General features: G+C 44.9%; 1 protein-coding gene across 1 annotated transcript in view; it reads right to left on the reverse strand.

The window, feature by feature from the left end:
- LOC119967999 (NACHT, LRR and PYD domains-containing protein 3-like) overlaps positions 1–5420 on the reverse strand; it is a 30799-nt gene extending 25379 nt beyond the window's left edge. The window contains exons 1-3 of the mRNA XM_038801100.1: positions 5354–5420; positions 3890–4124; positions 3585–3755 (exon numbers count right to left, since the gene is read on the reverse strand). Of these exons, the coding sequence (XP_038657028.1) occupies positions 3585–3755; positions 3890–4124; positions 5354–5420 (473 nt within the window). The remainder of the gene's footprint in view (positions 1–3584; positions 3756–3889; positions 4125–5353) is intronic.
- Between the last annotated feature and the right edge of the window lie 9107 nt (positions 5421–14527).

Here is a 14527-nt window from a genome sequence, read left to right on the forward strand (position 1 = left end):
TCAGGGAGTTAGGCAGTAAGCTAAAAAACAGGACCTCTCGGGTTGTAATCTCAGGATTACTCCCTGTGCCACATGCCATTGAGGCTAGAAATAGGAGGATAGTGCAGCTAAAGACATGGCTAAACTGGTAGTGTAGGAGGGTGGGTTTCAGATATCGGGATCATTGGGATCTCTTCCAGGGCAGGTGGGATCTGTACAAGAAGGACGGGTTGCATGTAAACTGGAGGGGCACCAATAACCTGGCTGAGGGGTTTGCTCGAGTCACTCGGGAAGATTTAAACTAGTATGGCAGGGGGATGGGAACCAGAGCTCTAGCTTAGAAGTTGTCATAACTGAAGGGGAAATAGAGAACAAAAATAAGGGAACAACATCACCATCAGGCAGAGCAAGAAAGGTGACGAGTGTGAGAAGGGAGGTGGTCAATGCAGGACTGAGGGTGTTGTACCCATGTGCGTGATGTATGAAATAAGGTAAATGAGCTTGTTGCGTACATTGAAATTGGCCGGTACAATGCTGTGGGCATCACAGAGACGTGGCTGCAAGGGGATCAGGGCTGGGATCTAAATATCCAAGGATATATGTCCTATCGAAAGGACAGGCAGATGGGCGAAGGGGGCGGGGTTGCATTGTGAGTAAGGAATGAAGTTAAGTCAATAGCAAGGAGCGATGTAGGATCAGAAGGCATAGAATCTCTCTGGGTAGAGTTGTGGAATCGCAAAGGTAAAAAGACCCTGATGGGAGTTATGGACAAGCCCCCGCGCAGTAGTCAGGATGTAGGGCAGAAAATAAATCAGGAGATAGAAAAGGCATGTAAAAAAGGCAATATTACAATAATCATGGGGGACTTCAATATGCAGGTGGACTGGGAAAATCAGGTTGGTAGCGGGTCCCAAGAAAGGGAATTTGTGGAATGTCTAAGAGTTGTTTTCTTGGAGCAGGTTGTAACAGAGCCTACTAGGGAACAGGCAATTCTGGATTTGGTGATGTGTCATAAGGTGAAGGAGCAGTGACCGCAATATGGCAGAATTTACCCTGCAGTTTGAGAGGGAGAAGCAGCAATCAGATGTATTACAATTAAATAAGGGTAACTACAAAGACATGAGGGAGGAGCTGGCCAAAAGGAGCCGAGCAGGTTAAGACAGTGGAACAGCAATGGCAGGAGTTTTCTTGGGTTATTTGGGAGGCACAACAGAAATTCATCCCGAAGTGGGGACAAGACATCCATGGCTGACGAGGGAAGTCAAGGACAGCATGAAAGCTAAAGAAAAAGCATGCAAAGTTGAGGGCTAGTGGGAAACCAGAGGATTGGGAAGCTTTTAAAAGCAAGCAGAGGACAATCAAAAAAGCAATAAGGGGGGGGGGGGGGGGGGGGGGGGGGGGGGGAGGAGAAGATGAAATATGAGTGCAAGCTAGCTAGTAATATAAAAGAAGATAGGTAGAGTCTTTTTCAATATATAAAAGGTAAGAGAGAGGCAAAAATAGACATTCGACCACTGGAAAATGTGGCTGGAGAAGTAATAATAGGAAACAAAGAAATGGCAGAGAAGGGTCCCAGAAGAATGGAAAGTGGCTAATGTCAAACCGCTGTTTAAGAAGGGAGGGAGGCAGAAGATGGGAAATTATTGTCAGCATGACTTCGGTCATTGGTAAGATTTTAGATTCCATTATTAAAGTTGAGACCGCGGAGTACTTGGAAGTGCATGATAAAATAGGACTGAGTCAGCACAGCTTTGTCAAGGGTAGGTCATGCCTGACAAATCTGTTAGAGTTCTTTGAGCAGGTAATAAGTAAGTTAGACAAAGGAGAACCAGTGGACATGATTTATTTAGATTTTCAGAAGGCCTTTGACAAGATGCCGCATAGGAGACTGTTAAATAAGTTAAGAGCCCATGGTGTTAAAGGTAAGATCCTGGCATGGATAGAGGATTGGCTGACTGGCAGAAGGCAGAGAGTGGGGATAAAGGGGTCTTTTTCAGGATGGCAGCCGATGATGACTAGTGGTGTGCCTCAGGGGTCTGTGCTGGGACCACAACTTTTCACAATATACATTAATGATCTGGAAAAAGGAACTGAAGGCACTGTTGCTAGGTTTGCAGATGATACAAAGATCTGTAGAGGGACTGGTAATACTGTGGAAGTAGGGGGTTTGCAGAAGGACTTGGACAGGCCAGGAGAGTGGGCAAAGTAGTGGCAGATGCATGTTCAAAGCTTAGGGGATTTTGGCAGGGGTTTGCAGATGTCATGTCCACGGTTTTAAAAACAAGGGTGGCGCTGAGTCCAGAGGTGGCGATTTTCGGGGTGTCGGAAGATCTGGGAATCTAGGAAGAGAAAGAGGCAGATGTTCTGGCCTTTGCTTCACTGGTAGCCCGGAGATGGATATTAATGGCATGGAGGGACTCAAAGCCCCCAAAGTCGGAGACCTGCCTATCGGACAGCTTTCTTTGTGTGGTGAAAATTAAGTTTGCCTTGAGAGGTTCTCTGTGAGGGTGCACCCGGAGGTGGCAACAACCGTTCGTTGACTTCCTTGCTGAAAATTAATCGTCAGAAGACAGGGGGGGGGGGGGGGGGGGGGTTTAGGTTAGTGTAGGGGGGTAATAAGGGTGGGACCTGTACTAAATGTAAATGGCTTTTGCACTATGTTTATGGTTTCATGTATATTGTTTATTTTGCTGTTGTTACTATACCAAAAATACCTCAATGAAATGTTTATTAAAAAAATAGTGGCAGATGAAATACAATGTGGAAAAGTGTGAGGTGATGCACTTTGGAAGGAGGAATGGAGGCATAGACTATTTTCTAAATGGGGAAATGCTTAGGAAATCAGAAGTACAAAGGGACTTGGGAGTCCTTATTCAAGATTCTCTTAAGGTTAACGTGCAGGTTCAGTCGGCAGCTAGGAAGGCAAATGCAATGTTAGCATTCATGTCCAGAGGGCTAGAATACAAGGCCAGGGATGGACTCCTGAGGCTGTATTAGGCTATGGTCAGACCCCATTTGGAGTATTGTGAGCAGTTTCGGGTCCCGTATCGAAGGAAGGAGATGATGGCCTTGGAAAGGGTCCAGAGGAGTTTCACAAGAATGAACCCTGGATTGAAGAACTTGTCATATAAGGAACGGTTCAGGACTCTGGGTCTGTACTCGCTGGAGTTTAGAAGGATGAAGGGGGGATCTTATTGAAACTTACAGGATTCTCTGAGACCTGGATAGAGTGGACATGGAGGTGATGTTTCCACTTGGAGGAAAAACTAGAACCAGAGGACAAAATCTCAGACAACAGAGGATGAATTTCTTCAGCCAGTGGGTGGTGAATCTGTGGAACTCTTTTCCGCAGAAGGCTGTGGAGGCCAAATCACTGAGTGTCTTTAAGACAGAGATAGATAGGTTCTTGATTAATAAGGAGATCAGGGGTTATGGTGAGAAGGGAGGAGAATGGGGATGAGAAAAATATCAGCCATGATTGAAGGCGGAAGAGACTTGATGGGCAGTGTGGTCTAATTCTGCTCCAATGTCTTATGGTCTTAATAACAACATAATGTCAGACATCCAGTTATTATAAACACAATCTTACACAATCTGGTACTTACCCCAGTTTCTGTATTTTACAGTCCGGTTTCCTCAGAGCCCCACACAATAGTTTCACTCCTGAATCTCCCAGTTTATTACTACTTAGGTTGAGATCCGTCAGTGACTGGTTTGTATCGAGAATGGACACGAGAACCTCTGCACAAGAACCTGTGAGACAGGCGTCAGCCAGTCTGGAAATCAGAGACAATATATATCTGGATGAATCCCAGTGCTTATTACCAATGCTCTTATTGGTTGTAATGTTAATGTACAGTGTCAGGCATTGTGTTATTGTAAACACAATCTTACACAGGTCGTTACCTACCCCAGTTTCTGGATTTTGCATTCCTGATTCCTTAGAGCCACAGACAATAGTCTCACTGCAGTATCTCCCAGTTTATTATTACTCAGGTTCAGATCCTTCAGTGACCATTTAGTATTGACAGCGAAGGCGAGATCCTCAGTACAAGAATCTGACAATCTATTTTCCTCCAGCCTGAAGATAGAGAGAGATGGATGGTTCGGGATGGGTTGGTGGAGAAGAAACAATATCAACCAGGCTAACAGAAGGGGAAAAAAGTCACGAGTTGGGAGTGGTCTACAGGCTCCCTAACAGTAACCACAATGCAAGGCAAAATATACAATAAATATTGTGTGTTTGTGATAAAGCAATGGCAATAATCATGGATGGATGACTTTAATCTCACGTAAATTGGAAAAACCAGTTCGGCAGTAGTAACCTGGCTGAGGAGTTGTCAGAATGATTTCAAGATAGTTTCTTAGTGCAACACGTCTGGAACCAACCAGACAGCAGGTTATTTTAGACTTCGCAGTGTGTAACGTGACAAGATTAATTACTGACTGCAGAGTTAAAGCACTCCCAGGTGACAGCGACCACACCAGGAGTGAACTTTACATCCAGTTTGAAAGGCAGAAGAGTGGATCTAAGACAGTCTTTTAAACTTAAATAAGGGCAACCATGTGGTAATGAAAGCCGAGCAACGTGAAGTGAACTGGGATACTAGGCTAGGGGTAGATCAATAGAGAAACAGTGGGAGAGAGTTAAAGGGATATATCTATCTCCTCCAAAGGGAAGAGCCATCATCCATAGTTAACTAAAAAAGTTAAGGACAGCATTAACCTTAAAGAAAAAAACGTACAACTGCGTAAAGGTGAGTGGCAGGTCTGGTGATTGGTGAGAATATAAAGAGTAGGTTAATCAGGAGAAAGAAATTAGCAAGAGAAAGCGAGCTAGAAATGTAAAAACAGAATGCAAGTGTTTCTACAAGTATTTAAACAGAAAAAGCAAGTAAAAAGTGAGTGTTGGTCTTCTGGAGAGTGAGGACGGGGAGTTAATAGTAGGTAATAAGCAAATGGTGGAAGAAATAAACGGATATTTTGTTTCTGTATTCACCATAGAGGACAAGAAACATTCCCGTAATATCTGTAAATTGGGAGGTGAAGGGGAGAGAGGAATTTGGTGAAGTTATAATCACTGGGGAAGCAGTGGCCAAAGGTGACCAAACAATGGCTTACATGAGAAATTAGAAATAATATTATATCCAAGGAAGAAGCATACAAATTGGTCAAGGAAACAACAGACCTGAGGATTGGGGGCAGTTTAGAATTCAGCAAAAGAGGACCGAGAGGTTGATTAAGAAGAGGAAAATAGAGTATGAAAGCAAGCTTGCAGGGAACTTAAAAACTGGAGATAGAAATATCCCTTTAAATGTCTTCCGCTATTTCTCTATTGATCTATCCCATAGCCTAATATCCTTGTTCAGTTCACCTTGCTCGGCTTTCATGCCCACAGAGTTGCCCTTGTTCTTTAGGGTTTTGACCAAGGGTGGTATCATGACCAGTACAGGCTTGGAAGGCCGAAGGGCCTATTCCTGTGCTGTGTTGTTCTTTGTATTTAAGTTTAAAATACTAGTCTTAGATTTTCCATAGGTTGTGAAGAGAAAAAGATTGGTGAAGGCAAATGTAGGTCCCTTACAGTCAGAAACAGGGGAATTTATAATGGGGACAAAGAAATGGCTGACCAATTAAATACCTTTCTTTATTCTGTCTTCACAAAGGAGGACACAAATAACACACCAGAAATGTTGGGGAATACAGGGTTTAGTGAGAGGGAGGGACTGAAGGATATCAGTATTAGTAGAGAAATGGTATTGGCAGAATTGATGGGATAGAAGGCCTGATAATCTATATCTACTTAAGGAAGAACCCGAGAAATAGTTAATGCATCGGTGGTCATCTTCCAAGATTCTATAGACTCTGGAACAGTTCCTACAGATTGGAGAGTAACTAGTGTAGCCCCACTATTTAAAAAGGGAGATAGAGAGAAAGCAGGGACTCATAGACCAGTCAGCCTGATGTCGGTAGTGGGGACATTCTAGAACCATTAGCAAAGATTTTACAGCAGAGCACTTGGAAAACGGTGGTAGGATCGGACAGAGTCAGCATGGATTTATGAAAGGAAAATCATGCTTGACAAATCTACTGGAATTCTTCGAGGATGTCACCAGGACAGTTGATGAAGGGGAGCCAGTGGGTGTGGTTTATATGGATTTTCAGAAGGCTTTCGTCAAGCCCCACGTAAGAGATTAGCGTGTAATGGTATTAAGAGTAGTATATTGAGATTGACAGAAAACTGGTTGGCAGACAGGAAACAAAGACTGGGAGATTGGGAATTAAAAGGTCTTTTTATAAATGGCAAGCAGTGACGGGTGGGATACCGCAGGGATTGGTGCTGGAAGTCCAGTTATTCACATTATATATCAACGATTTAGATAAGGGAAATAAATGTAACATCTCCAAATTTGCAGATGACACAAAGCTGAATGTGAGGGTGAGCTTTGAGGAGGATGCAGAGATCTTTCAGTGTGATTTAAACAAGTCGAGTAAGTGGGCAAATGAATGGCAGAAACAGTATAATTTGGATAAATGTGAGGATATTCATTTTGGTAGCAGGAAGGCAAATTACCTAAATGGCCATAAATTAGGAGAGGGGAATGTGCAACGAGACCAGTGTCCTCATACACCAGTCGCTGAAGGTAAGCATTCAGGTGCAGCAGCAGGCCAGAAGGCCTTTGACAAGGTGCCACATTAAAGATTGATCCAGAAGGTGAGATTGCAGGAGATTGGGGGTAGAATAAGAGATTGGATTGAGCATTGCCTTACTGACAGAAAGCAGCGGGTTGGGTTAAATGGCTCCTTCTCTGGCTGGCGAACTGTAACTAACGGGGTGCCGCAGGGTTCAGTCCTCGGACCTCAACTGTACACAATCTATCTGAATGATCTGCAAGCAGGGACAGAGTATAACAAAGCAAAATTTGCAGAGGATACTAAAGTAAGTGGGAAAGCAGGCAGTGAAGATAAGATACAGATTTCACAGACGGATATAGATAGCCAGGAGATTGGGCCAAAATTTGGCAGATGGAGTTTAATGTGATTAAGTGTGAGGATATCCATTTTGGCCAAAAGAAAGTCAGGCAAATTATCGAAATGCAGGGCAGCACGATGGTGCAGTGGTTAGCATTGCTGCCTCACGGTGCCGAGGTCCCAGGTTCGATCCCGGTTCTGGGTCACTGTCCCTGTGGAGTTTGCTCATTCTCCCCGTGTTTGCGTGGGTTTCACTCCCAAAACCCAAAGATGTCCAGGGTAGGTGGTTTGGCCAGGCTAAATTGCCCTTAATTGGAAAAAAATTAATTGGGTACTCTAAATTTTTTTTTTAATTATCGAAATGGAAAGCAGATTTAAAATGTGTCTGGGCAGAGGGATCTGGGTGTCTTTGTTCATGAATCAGAGAAAGTCTGTATGCAGGTACAAATGTAATAAAAAAAGCAAATGGAATGTTAGTGTTTATTGCAAAACGACTGGAGTATAAAAATAGAGGTGTTGTTGCATTTGTATAACGTGTTGGTGACACCACATCTGGAGTATTGTGTCCAGTTTTGCTCTCTTATTTAAGGAAGGATGTGGTGGTATTGGAAGCAGTTCAGAGGAGGATCACCAGATTGATCCGAGGGATGAAAGGGTTGACGTACAAGAGATTAAACAGTTTGGTGTTATACTCGCTGGAGTTTAGAAGGATGAGAGGGGATCTGATCGAGGTGTATAAAACACTAAAAGGGATTGATAGTGTAAATGTAGACCAAATGTTGCCCCTTGTGGGCCAATCTAGAACGAGAGGTCACAGATAAATTGCCCTTAGTGACCAAGAAGGTTAGGAGAGGTTATTGGGTTAGGGGGAATAGGGTGGAAGTGAGTGCTTGAGTGGGTCGGTGCAGACCCGATGGGCCGAATGCCCTCCTTCAGCACTGTATGTTCTATAAAATCTATACAGGTTGAGAGGCAGTACATTTAAAACTGAGATTAGGACTACTTCTCCCAGAGGGTGGTGAATTTGTGGAACTCGCTGTCCCATAGTGCGGTGAGTCCAAATCATTAAATGGTTTCAAGAGAGAGAGATATATATTTCTGATGTTTAAAACAAGGGATTATGGGGAAAGAGGTCAGGAGGTGGATCCGAGACCAGGAAGAGATCAGCCATGATCTGATCGAATGGCGGAGCAGGCTTGAAGGGCTGAATTTCCCACTCCTGCTCCTAATTCCTATGTTCCTAAGAAAGAAGGCAAATTCTCTGCTGGTCTTCATAGTGAGAGTATTCACGTACAGGAAATTATAGGCCAGTTAGCTGGACATGTGTCATGGGGAAGGTGTTAGAATTGATCGTTAAAAATGTTTTAGCAAAGCACTTAGACAAGCTCGCGGTAATTGGGAAGAGTCAGCATGGTTTTATTTGAAAGGGCAATCCTAGCCGTGAATCTCCGTCGGGAGTCCACCCCACTGCTCGTCAGGATGGAGAATTTTGCATACTGTTCGCTGATGACAGAATTCACAACTCCCGCTATTTGTCAATGGAATTTCCCATTGAAGCCACCCTAAGGCACCAGGAAACCAGTGGCTGGGCGAGTGAATCCCACCGCCAGCAAACAGCCAGAGAATCCCACCCCATGTTAACTAAATTACTAGACTTCTTTGAAGCCACATCTGCTGTGGATAGAGGGGAGCCTGTAGATGTACTGTACTTAAATTTCCAGAAAGCATTTGATAAAGGTGCTACATCAAAAGTTATTGCAAACAATAAAAGCTCTTGGCGTAGAGGGTATATTAGCCTGGATTGGCAGAAAACAGACAGTATGCATAAATGGTGCTTTGTCTGATTTGACAAGTCAAGTCCCACAATGGTCTTTGCTGGGGTCTCAACTTTTTACAACCTACATCAATGACTGAGATGAGAGGAGCGAAGGCATGGTAGCTCAATTTGCAGAAGACACAAAGATAGGTGGGAGAGTATGTTGCGAAGAGTTTGCAGGTGGATATTGATAGGTTGAGTGAGTGGGCACAAATCTGGCAGATAGAGCATAATGTGGGATGGTGTGAAGTAGTTCACTTTGACATGATGATAAAATAAATGCAGAGCATTACTTAAATGGAAACTGACTGCAGAACACCAAAGTGCAGACGGATTTAGGTGTTCTCATGCAAGAGTCACCAAACATTAGTATGCAGGTGTAGCTTATAATCAAAAAGACTAATGGAATACCATTACTTTGGTAATCTTTTGTCCTCTCTGGGGACTGCCATTAACACTCTTTCCCCTTGGTATCTGTGTCCATTAGCACCCAGTTTCCCTGGGTTTCTGTGGCTATGACTCATCTTTCATTCTCACTCCACAGTATAAATATTTCCCACTCTCTCTGTCTGTTAGCTTTGACAAAGAGTCATTGGACTCGAAACGTTAGCTCTTTTCTCTCCCTACAGATGCTGCCAGACTTGCTGAGATTTTCCAGCAATTTCTCTTTCGTAATGGAATACCATCCTTTATTGAGAGGAATTGAACATTAAAGGTAAGGATGTTATGCTTTGGTCATACAGGGCATTGGGGAGACCGCATCTCAAATACTGTGAGCAGTATTGGATCTCCTTGTAAGGATGTAAATGCTTTGGAAATGGCTCAGTGGCGATTTATGAGATTGATACCTGAAATGGGCAGGTTGTCTTACAAGGAGAGGTAGGAAAGGCTGGGTTTTTGTCCACTCGAGTTTAGAAGTACGATGGGTGATTTAATTGAAGTATAGAGGATTCTGACCAGTGTAGCTGTGCGACTTCTGAACTCTCTGCCTCAGAAGTCGGTGGAAGTGGGATCACTGAATATTTTTAAGGTATATGTAAATAGATTCTTGCTGCACAAGGGAATCAAGGTAAGGAAAGTGCTCCAATTAGCAGTAGCTGGGAGAAATTTAACTCTTTGTGTGTTGGTAAGTATTGTGATTGGTAAGTAAAATCCTTATTCCTTTCACTTATTCTTTATTTGATATTATATTTGTAATCAGTTAAGGTAAAGGGTAAAAAGGGCAGGAGATCCCAGACCCGTGTTATGCTGCTCGTGCTCAATGTAGGAGTTCAGGGACGCGGCCGATGCCCCTGACTCCTTCATGTGCGGGAAATGTGTCCAGCTGCAACTCCTGTTAGACCGCATGACAGCTCTGGAGCTGCGGATGGACTCACTTTGGAGCATCCGCGATGTTAGGAGGTCGTGGACAGCACGTTCAGTAAGTTGGTCACACCGCAGATTAGGATTGGTGAGGAGAAAGGGAATGGGTGACCAAAAGGCAGAGAAAGAGCAGGAAGGCAGTGCAGGTCTCCCCTGCGGTCATCTCCCTCCAAAAAAGGTATACCATTTTCGATACTGTTGGGGAGATGACTCACCAGGGGAAGGTAGTAATAGCCAGGCTCATGGCACCGTGGCTGGCTCTGCTGCACAGAAGGGCGGGAAAAAGACTGGCAGGGCTACAGTCATAGGGGAGTAGACAGGCGTTTCTGTGGTCGAAAACGAGACTCCCGAATGGTATGTTGCCTCCTGGGTGCACGGGTCAGCGATGTCTCAGATCGGCTGCAGGACATACTGAAGGGGGAGGGTGAACAGCCAGTTGTCGTGGTGAATATAGGTACCAACGATATAGGTAGAAAAACGGGATGAGGTCCTACAATCAGAATTTAGGAAGTTAGGAAATAAGTTAGAATGTAAGACCTCAAAGGTAGTAATCTCAGGATTGCTACCAGTGCCACGATACAGGAGGGAGTGGTTCAGAATTTTGGGACATTGGAACCGGTTCTGGGGGCAGTGGGACCATTACAAATCGGATGGTCTACACCTGGGCAGGACTAGAACCAATGTCCTAGGGGGTGCTTTTGCTAACACTGTTGCCGAAGTTTTAAACTAATGTGGCGGGGGATGGGAACCAGATTAGGAAGTTAGAGGTCAGTAAAGAGGCAGCAACTAAAGCCAGTAAGGTACTAGATAACAAACTCATTGTGACTAAGGGGAAGAGTAGACAGGGAAGAGATGAAGAACACAAAGGACAGGTGGTCTGAGGTGCATTTGTTTTAATGCGAGAAGTGTAGCAGGTAAGGCAGATGAATTTAGGGCTTGGATTAGTATCTGGGAATATGATGCTATTGGTATTACTGAGACTTGGTTGAGGGAAAGGTAAGATTGGCAACTAAATATCCCAGCATATTGATGCTTCAGGCGGGATAGAGATGGTGGTAGAAGGTGTGGAGGAGTTGCATTACTGGTCAGAGATTATATCACAGCTGTGATTAAGGAGGGCACTATGGAGGATTCGAGCACTGAGGCAATATGGGTAGAGCTAAGAAATAGGAAGGGTGCAGTAACATTGTTGGGGCTTTACTACAGGCATCCCAAAAGCGAGCGTGAAGTAGAGGTACAAATATGTAGACAGATTATAGAACAATGTAGGATCAACAGGGTGGTCGTGATGGGAGATTTTAACTTCCCCAACATTGAGTGGGACTCATGAGTTGTTAGAGGCGTAGATGGAGCAGAATTTGTAAGAAGCATCCAGGAGAGATTTTTAGAGCAGTATGTAAATAGTCCAACTCGGCAAGGGGCCATATTGGACCTGGCATTGGGGAATGATCTCGGCCTGGTGGTTGAAGTTTCAGTCGGTGATCACTTTGGGAAAAAGCGATCACAATTCTTTAAGTTTTAGAATACTCATGGACAAGGACAAGAGTGGTCCTAAAGGAAGAGTGCTAAATTGGGGAAAGGTCAAGTTTAACTAAATTTGGCAGGAGCTAGGGAATGTGGATTGGGAGCAGCTGTTTAAGGGTAAATCCACAGTTGAAATGTGGGAGTCTTTTAAGGAAAGGTTGATTAGAGTGCAGGACAGACATGTCCCTGTGAAAATGAGAGATAGAAATGGCAAGATTAGGGAACCATGCATGACGGGTGGAATTGTGAGACTAACTAAGATGAAAAAGGAAGCATACATAGGATCGAGGCGACTTAAAACTGATGAAGTTTTGGAGGAAATCGGGAAAGTAGGACAAATCTCAAACACGCAATAAAGAGGGCTAAAAGGGATCATGAAATATCTTTGGCTAACAGGGTTAAGGAAAACCCCAAAGCCTTCCATTTGTATATAAGGAGCAAGCGAGTAACTAGGGAAAGGATTGGCCCACTCAAAGACAAAAGAGGGAATTTATGCGTGGAGTCAGAGGAAATGGGTGAGATTCTTAATGAGTACTTTGCATCGGTATTCACCAAGGAGAGGGACATGACGGATGTTGAGGTTAGGGATGTTTAAATACTCTAGGTCAAGTCAGCATAAGGAAGGGGGAGGTCTTGGGTATACTAAAAGGCATTAAGGTGGACAAGTCCCCAGGTCCGGATGGGATCTATCCCAGGTTACTGAGGGAAGCGAGGGACGAAATAGCTGGGGCCTTAACAGATACCTTTGCAGCATCCTTGAGCACGGGTGAGGTCCCAGAAAACTGGAGAATTGCTAATGTTGTCCCTTTGTTTAAGAAGGGTAGCAGGGATAATCTAGGGAATTATAGACCTGTGAGCTTGACGTCAGTGGTAGGCAAACTGTTGGAGAAGATACTGAGGGATAGGATCTATTCACATTTGGAAGAAAATAGACTTATCAGTGATAGGCAGCATGGTTTTGTGCAGGTAAGGTCATGTCTTACAAACCGAATAGAATTCTTTGAGGAAGTGACAGTTCATTGATGAGGGAAGGGCTGAATATGTCATATACATGGACTTCAGTAAGGCGTTTGATAAAGTTTCCCATGGCACGTTGATGGAAAAAGTGAAGTCGCATGGGGTTCAGGGTGTACTAGCTAGATGGATAAAGAACTGGCTTGGCAACAGGAGACAGAGAGTAGTGGTAGAAGGGAGTGTCTCAAAATGGAGAAAGGTGACTAGTGGTGTTCCACAGGGGTCCGTGATCGGACCACTGTTGTTTGTGAAATGATCTGGACGAAGGTATAGGTGGTCTGATGAGCAAGTTTGCAGATGATACTAAGATTGGTGGAGTTGCAGATAGCGAGGAGGACTGTCAGAGAATACAGCAAAATATAGATAGATTGGAGAGTTCGGCAGAGAAATGGCAGATGGAGATCAATCCAGTCAAATGCGAGGTGATGCATTTTGGAAGATCCAATTCAAGAGCGGACTATACGGTCAATGGAAGAATCCTGGGGAAAATTGATGTACAGAGAGATCTGGGAGTTCAGGTCCATTGTACCCTGAAGGTGGCAATGTAGGTCGATAGAGTGGTCAAGAAGGCATACAGCATGATTGCCTTCATCGGACGGGGTATTGAGTACAAGAGTCAACAGTTCATGTTACAGTTGTATAGGACTTTGGTTCGGCCACATTTGGAATACTGCGTGCAGTTCTGGTCGCCACATTACCAGAAGGATGTGGATGCTTTGGAGAGGGTGCAGAGGAGGTTCACCAGGATGTTGCCTGGTATGGAGAGTGCTAGCTATGAAGAAAGGTTGAGTAGATTAGGATTGTTTCGTTGGAAAGACGGAGTTTGAGGGGGGGACCTGATTGAGGTCTACAAAATCATGAGAGGTATGGACAGGGTGGATAGCAACAAGCTTTTTCCAAGAGTGGGGGTGTCAATTACAAGGGGTCATGATTACAAGGGTCGCGATTTCAAGGTGAGAGGGGGAAAGTTTAAGGGAGATGTGCGTGGAAAGTTTTTTTACACAGAGGGTGGTGGGTGACTGAAACGCTTTGCCAGCGGAGGTGGTAAGAGGCGGGCACGATAGCATCATTTAAGAGGCATCTGGACAGATATATGAACGGACGGGGAACAGAGGGAAGTAGATCCTTGGAAAATAGGGGACAGGTTTAGATAAAGGATCTGGATCCGCGCAGGCTGGGAGGGCCGAAGGGTCTGTTCCAGTGCTGTCATTTTCTTTGTTCTTATCCCCATAACCCAGTAACCCCACCCAACACTAAAGGGAAGTTTTGGACACTAAGGGCAATTTATCATGGCCGATCCACCTAATGTGCACATCTTTGGACTGTGGGAGGAAACCGGAGCACCCGGAGGAAACCCATGCACACACGGGGAGAACGTGCAGACTCCGCACAGACAGCGAGCCAAGCCAGGAGTCGAACCTGGGACCCTGGAGCTGTGAAGAAATTGTGTTAACCACTGTGCTACCGTGCTGCCCTTAAGGTAAGCAGAATGTTGGCCCACCAGCTTAGGAAACAGGAGGCGGTGAGGGATTTATAGGAGGTTATGGGAGCCGGAGCCACATGCAGCAGGGGAGGAGGGGGATGGTGGGGGGGAGAATATGATGGTTCCTGGAAGGGTTGGGGTTTCTCAGGGTGGATGAGGAGTTGGTGCAAGGTTTGGGGACCCCTACTGTGCTGAAGGGCGTGATGGAAAGGGGGGGGGGGGGGGGGGGGGAGAGCGCTGCAGGCAGGGAAGGCACACATCTAGTGAGGGCACATAATGAGGCTACGGAGAGGAGGAAACTTCCCCCTCAACACCAATCGCTGGCATCCATCTCCCTGATACTGAAAAAAGCAGCATCTGGAGCAGTGTGGATCGTACCG

The sequence above is a fragment of the Scyliorhinus canicula genome, chromosome 6, assembly GCF_902713615.1.
Source record: "Scyliorhinus canicula chromosome 6, sScyCan1.1, whole genome shotgun sequence".
Lineage (NCBI taxonomy): Eukaryota > Metazoa > Chordata > Chondrichthyes > Carcharhiniformes > Scyliorhinidae > Scyliorhinus > Scyliorhinus canicula.